Source organism: Montipora capricornis, chromosome 8, assembly GCF_036669925.1.
Source record: "Montipora capricornis isolate CH-2021 chromosome 8, ASM3666992v2, whole genome shotgun sequence".
In the NCBI taxonomy this organism is placed as follows: domain Eukaryota; kingdom Metazoa; phylum Cnidaria; class Anthozoa; order Scleractinia; family Acroporidae; genus Montipora; species Montipora capricornis.
Window position 1 is genome coordinate 2,832,514 of NC_090890.1, and position 7,500 is coordinate 2,840,013.

At 40.2% G+C, this 7,500-nt stretch overlaps 1 protein-coding gene across 1 annotated transcript in view; it reads left to right on the forward strand.

Annotated features, from left to right (window-relative positions):
* Positions 1 to 7,500, forward strand: part of LOC138059394 (vacuolar fusion protein CCZ1 homolog) — a 23,011-nt gene that overhangs the window by 1,743 nt on the left and 13,768 nt on the right. The window contains exons 2-4 of the mRNA XM_068904988.1: positions 443 to 540; positions 1,119 to 1,212; positions 5,573 to 5,650. Coding sequence (XP_068761089.1) covers positions 443 to 540; positions 1,119 to 1,212; positions 5,573 to 5,650 — 270 coding nt within the window. The remainder of the gene's footprint in view (positions 1 to 442; positions 541 to 1,118; positions 1,213 to 5,572; positions 5,651 to 7,500) is intronic.

A 7,500-nucleotide genomic window follows, 5' to 3' on the forward strand; every position in this document is an offset into this window, starting at 1 on the left:
ATAAAAATTTTACCAGTATTATTAGATGCGCTTAAGTTGCCAATCATTGTATGATAACTTAATGTGTAAGGAAAAATACTATTACCATAATGTTTACAACAATTATTATGATGCTACTGGTTGTGAGCTACATGTAATAATACAAGACAGCTTATTCAAGGAAGAGTTATTGCTCAAGAAGTGTAAACTTTAAATTACATTTATGACAATTGTAAGTTTTCTAAATGACTGACTTTTCTTCCTGGCTTTCAGCATCTTAATTTGATGTGGTTCATGTTTCATTTATTGAAGTATCATAAATTATTAATTTAAGTAAATGCATGCATCTTAATTTCTTTTGACCATGGTGAATTATAATAATATTTTTCATAGCTTAATGCCATAAACAATCAGTGTCCATCATTCTGTGATTGACTGATCTTTCATCTTATACGTACCACAGGAAAAGGAGAAGATTGTTCTGTACATTCCAACTGGAGAGGACATTGACAAAAAAATAAAAAATATTGGACTTTGTGAGGCTTTGGTAAAGTTTACACAGTAAGATGGATTTATCATTATCATTTTATTATCTAGTGTAAGTGGAGCCAGTTGTGAAAAGTGTTCCTTTATTAACCTGTAAATTAACCATTCAATTTTCATGAACAAGAATGCTTTAATTTTTAAGAGTTAAAAAAAGGAAGACTTAAGCTGCAGGGATAAATATAGTTTATAACACATTAAATGAAGCTGTGATCCTTGCAGTTATGAACGCAATTTTTGCAATTGCATAGAGAAGCTTGAAAAATTCAGGACTTCAACTGGGGGGTTGAACTTGTGACCTCACGATACGCATGCAATGCTCTAAACCAACTGAGCTACATGAAGCCACTGATGTTGGGTGCTGGTCATTTGTTGAAGTCGTGAATTTTTCAGGCGTCTCAACGCAATTGCAAAAGTTGCGTTCATTACTGCAAGGATCATACACGTAGCCTCACCTGGTTTCATATCCTCAGTTCAATATACATTTGTGATCCATTTCATGTATCATTTCATCGTTTATAACACATTATAAGGTACAGTAGAAATAATAGAATAGTTACAGTGAAAAATTACTCTCTCTTTTCTTTTCTCTTGAGGACATTCTCACCTAACAAGCCCTGCAATTCCCTTCACACACAGAAAGCAAGGCAGGTTTTCTTTGAAGCAGAACCAGAATTTTGGATGATAATGGTAATTACAAATTTGGTCTCAATAGATGGTTATGTACACTGAAAAAATTGTGTGTAACTTTTTGGTGAACCTTGCGTTAAAAACATAATCAAGAGTGAACTTAATTTAAATAATATATGATACTTAGTACATGATATTTATTATAAATGTAAGTGAGGCTTAGAAAGAACATACTAATGTTCTTGCTGCTGTGTACACATGTACAGTGCCTTATCATCATAATCTTGTTTAATCCCTAAGTCGCACGTGGAGGTTGGGTTCCTAGGAACATGGGGGCTGGAACCTCCTACCAAAAGGGGACGTTGGTAGAACCTGCGACCCAAGCGTGAACCCCACCAACCATGCTGAAAGGACCTTTGGCTAAAGCCACAGTCCTCAGGTGACCAAACCTGAGGCACCCAACCCAGCATGGAAAAATAGCAGTGCCCTACCTAAAACAACAGCCCTGGCGCAGGGCCATGCAATGCTGAAAAGTTACTGATGGCCACCACTGGGCAGATAACACTGAGTTGCCGTGGTCCACATCGATGGTTCAAGCCATCCGAAAGGGATCTGTCTTTTGAGCACTTGGTGTGTATCTTGAAACATGTGGGATCCACCAACACATCAGCCTGCACATTACTAACTGCCAGATGGATGCTAGGGTCAAATCGCGGATTAGTTGTGAACTCGGCTTTACAACAGAAACCAAAGAAACTAAGGCAATGCGCTGCCCAACCTTAGCATGACATTCTCCTCTGGCAGAAATGCTTACCAGACCACGTACCCAGCAGGGAAATGATCCTCTCTCACTTCTCAGGTGGAAGCTGAGCTTGTAGAGTTGTAGAGTCAAGCTCAATATCCAAGATGGACAGGCAGATAGAAGGCCTGTCCAGCTTGTCAGGGTTGGGGGGTGGGGAGGGGGGTTCTGTAACTTGGAGCACAGCAGGATGTATGCCAGCAAATTGAGGTTACTGGTGACTGGTGAGCAGTTTAAGTGATCAAAAGTTTGTATTTGGTAAGGTCTGACCATTGATGAGGGTTGGCAGCAAACATCACCATTTGAAATATTGTGAAGGCCTTACCTAAAGTAAAAATGTCCTGAATTTCAACCACTTGACACTCTTTTGATACCAGCGAGTTGCCTTCCAGAAAGGTTTGCGGTTCCTGTTGAACCGACCAGAGATTGGCTGACCAAATCCACAAACTGACCGTTACTACAGTGTAGTTAGTGATTCATGATATCATTTTAGCAGGATTGGGGGCATGTCCCGGACCCACTTAAGTCCAGAAATGCACTCAGCTACAAGTATTGCAAATTTCACAACATTGTGCTACCTTTGAGCGATTTGAACAAAAACTGCAAAAATTGCTAAAAGTAGAGGGCAACAACAAACACCGTGTCAAAATGAAGGTGAGGAAACGAAACTGTCCAAACCTGATGAAACACTTGTCACATGAGTAGCCATAACTGATAAAGCGAACGTTTGTGCAAGGCAGGACAAGTTGGAACCAGTGATGGCAGGCCCAGATGGACAGCAAATGCTGGTAACCTTACTATACCCGTTGAACAGCAGAGATGATGACCGACAATGACTTCCCCAAAGCATGGCCATTCCTGAAATTTCGTTTGAAAGAGAAGTGGATGTTCCTGAATAGGTTGCTGTAACTACCTCTGGAGCAGCAGAAGGTGACGGTGCCACAGTAAGTAATTCCAAAAAACATGACAGCCGAGAAGCTGCTGTAGGTTGAGCATGGTTGACTGTGTCATAGTGAGGGAAACACCTGCGTGAATTGGACAAGCATTCAACAAATGGCCCGCAGAGCAATTAAAAAGATCATGAAAAATCCCCAAAGGTGGTAGAAAGTAATCCTAACAACTTACTTAGACAATGATGTAGTGACAGCAAACCACTACAAAACACTATCAGACAATAAGCTGGATAGAAACACTATACAAATACACTAAGAATAAGCGAGGCACACAAAACTCCCCATACACAGTAAAACTACAAACACATGCTAAGGTGCACACATACAGTAGATCACATCAGAATACTGCTGACCCAGAGAATGCTGCAATGCCCTGACATCATGCCCAGAAAAGTAACAGTGCTGGAAAATGCCAGAATGCTAATGACTTGCCAGCGGACCATGCTGTACGGCCATAAATGCCAATGCCATGCCAAACACTGAGTACGCTTGCTCCAAGCCATTAACTAAGTTTACATTGTAGCCTGAAAAACATTTCAGATATTTTTTTTACCACCATATTGTATTTCAAAAGGAGGAAATTATGGTACTGAACACTAATTGTCTGACTAAGGGGGCAATTTTTAATAATCGTGAAAGCGCTTTTGGTAATCTAAAGTAGATGATTACTTAATCTTGATTGGCTAAGGTCAGGTTGTTTTTGTTTGTGACAGGTCTTCAGAGCATGTATTGTCTTTACTGAGTTGTTTTCTCCATTTCTTCAAACAACTCTCAAAAAAGCAAGCCACGCTGGGAATCACCTTTAGGTTAATGCGTTCATTCACCATAATGATTACAGTGCTCTAGTAGTAGGATCGACCCTATGCGATGCATCCATCTCTAGTGGGAGCTGTCTGCTTGGCTAGAGCAGTGCAGCTGAATTGGCTGAAGAGACCAATGTGTGAGTCTCGACTGCAAGGGTGGTATTGCTGTTCTTCTTTCTTTGCAACCACTTTTAACAATTTCATTCATCAGCTTTTCCCCTCTCCTGACTTGAGGAGTTGATTTAGAGAGCCCACCCAACTTGGGTAGTCAGCTGCAAGGTTCTCCCAGGACTCAGTGTCAATGTCGAGGGCTTTTATATTTCTCTTTATGACATCCTTGAATGGCTTGTTGCTTTTATAAGAGACCAGTGGATGAGTGGCAGTCTGGATTGCAAAGGCAGTATCTTTGTCTAGTCCTTGGTCTGCTGGCATTGCTGTGCTTCTTTCTGTGCAACCATTTTTTAAGTACTGTAATCCCTCCCCCCCCCCCCCCCCTTCCTCCCATGGCCTTGAGGAGTTGATTTAGTTGATTTAGCGTGGACCTTGCAATTTAGTGATCACCTTTAAGGGCTTTCATGTTGCTCTTGATTCATGACATCTCTGAACTGCAGCTGAGGGCCATCTTTAATTGCCCTCCAAATACCAGCTTACATGTAACATAGAGGACGTCCTTTAGCGTGTTGACATCCTCCAATGTAGTGGAGATGGTGCTGTTGAAGCAGGGCAAGACAGGTCTTTGTCTTGCAAGGAGATGCCCAGGATGTAGTATCGGCTTCTCAGATGGAAGGTGGCATTGAATTGATTCTACTGTCTTGTATGAATTATGTGGTCCATGAACAGTACTGCTGCCATACAACAGTGTGCTGATGACATATCCATTTCCATCTTTGTTTTCACCAAACTGATTAACAACCTCTATCACATAGTGGTCGATGCTGTTGACCAGTGGTGCTACTGTTAATCCTATCCCAGGATAGTGATTTGTCTGCTTTGAGCTCATTGTCAGCCAGAGGTCCTTGCAGACCTGGGAGAAGTGATCCATCAATAACTGGAATTCCTGTTATGTGTGTCACATCTGCTGCATTTTATGCAAGTAGAATATCCCTGATGAGGGTCTTCCATACCTTTGTGTTGGATCTGAGACTGGCTAGGTTGAGCAGCCTACCATTTGATCTGCTACCTAGGTAGGTTCCCTTGATTAGATTGCTTTCTGAACATGGCAAAGAATACCGAGAGTGTGGGAGCAAGGATGTAGTCTTGCTTGATGCCACTGCGGATGCTGAAAGGCTCAGAGTTGCTGCCATTGAACTGCACTATCTCCTTCATGAGCTCTGCAGTTTTGGTGGACAGTCAATCTTTTTGAGAATTATGAATAGGCTGTCTTTGGTACCACATCAAATGCCTTTTTGAGATTGATGAAAGCTACCTACATGGGCATCATCTGGGGAGGATGAAGGGAGAAGACCTTGTCTACTATTGATATCTCAGCTTGTAAGCTGCACTGTGACTCGCGGCCATGGTGTGACACTTTTGCCAGCTTCTGCAGGTCGATTAGGATGATGGCCGGGCAGACTTTGCCAACTACATGACTTTTGTATGCTTAGTAGAGAAATTCCTCTGTAATTGTTGCAGTCACTTCTCTAGCTTTTTTTTTTTCTTGAAGAGAGTTGTAATCTTGGCATTCCTCATGTCCATCAGAGGGGCTGGGTTGCCGACCCGCTGTTGGCATTTTTCAGGGGCTCTTATCCTTCGCTTGCAGTGAATATTGTTAGCCTTGATTTTACCTGTACATGTATTCATTTTGAAGTGGTATAATTGTCACACGACTGTACATTTATCTTTGCTTTATTGTTTGCATTCTTAAGACAGTCAGCATCCCTTTCAGTGAGAAGATGGCAAAAGATGGCAAGATGATCATTGAGTACCATGATGAAGATGTCTTGGTCAGTGCAAGTATTTCTTAGATCTTGGTGTATAATACAGTTTAGAGTGTATATTTCTTAGTAATCAATTTATTTATAAAGTGGTACATTGGCATTTATCTATGTTTCATAAAGTGTGGGTGTTCCTCTAACACAGGAAAAAATAGCAGATTCCCATTTTTGGATATTTTAGGGTATTTTGAAGAATACCAACAAAAATCCCAAATTTGGAAGAGTGAGACAAGTTCCAGTCAGGGAACTTGGTTGGAAATTCCCTGGTTGGGACTTGTCTCACTTTGCCAAATTTGGGATTTTTCTTGGTATTCTTCAAAATACCCTAAAATATCCAAAAATGGGAATCTGTTATTTTTTCCTGTGTTAATGGGAGATGGAATGCCATAGAAATGACATTTTGCAGCACTGCGCAGTACAAGAAAAACAGTACTGTTCTCACATGCAACTGAGAGCCCTTCCAACCTAAACCATATAGCCTGACCATGATTTACTCAATCACAACCAATTTACCACAAAGAAACAATACTAATAAGGGAATGAAGGGGAACACAAGCACTTGCAACAAATTCCTACTTAAAAAACAATAACAGACAAAGTAACAGACAACATTTGAACCAAGAACATTGCCTTGCAGAGTAAAAAGTTTGAACCACGTTGCAAAACATATGAAGCTGTAGTGTGTACATGTAGTACACATTCTTTAAAATTATAGTGACTTTAATACTCACAATCATGAACATTATAATAAGGAAATTTAAAACGCAGTTGTCTGTGAATTCATTTTGACCTGAAGTCACGTAACAGGCTGCACACGATAAGCTATGCTGAAAAAGAATAATACAGGTGTAGTTATTTGAACATTTCCTGCCAAAATAAAGGGAACCTGGAACTCCAGTATTGTTAGAGCACCAGATCCTTAACCTTAGAAATGGTAGGTAGCTAAAGGCCTGGCTTTGTCCACATTTTAATTTATTGGACAATACACTGTGCTCTTTACAATCTCTTCCCACCCCACTGCTCCATTTCATTGGAAGGGTGTGTAGCTCCGACTGGCTTCTGAATAAAGCAGGGCACACATTGTTTTTTTCAGGCCATTATTAGACTTATATTTTGTGACAGTGCTTCACAAAGGGATAATAATTATGTAGATGTCTCCGTAGCTAACAATGTACAAGTTTAGAATACTTTTAGAGATAAACTTGTTTATTTCATCCGTGTAGTAGCCATATGCACTCTCTACTCTGTCAGTTTGAGTAGATTAACCCATTAATTGCATCAACAAAAGGCCTAATAGCCCCTTTGCTTGGGATGTCTGGGGGCATGCCATATTTGAAAGAACACTCTGAAACTCCACATTTCAATAGCAAAATTGATGATCACATTTAGACAACTTCATGTTGTCATTGTCAAAATGGGTTTTAATCGTAGGTTTGAAAGAATCAGTTAAAATATAGTTGGTACTTACCAAAACTACAGACATTATTATCTAAAGTCCAATAAGCTTGAAGTGTATGAGCCTGTTATGCATTGGCAACAAGTCTCTTAACTTACATGTACTTTACTGTAAGGTCTTCAAGAGACGCATGTAATGCTAATATGTGACACAACACTGAGTGACTAAGATAACAATAATTATTACACTGCCAATTCTGGAAAGGTCTCTAAAACGCCATGATTATCTGGAAAAGAGAGCACATTGAGACAAATTTGTAGTAAAGGTGACATTTCACAAGCGCCCAAAAATAGTCAGTTTATAGATATAGTGACATCAGTACAGCAAAAGATGATGACTGACCTGAATTCCTTGATTAGAGAGTTGTACAATTAAGTTGGCAATTGTAGCAGAGGTGTAGCCT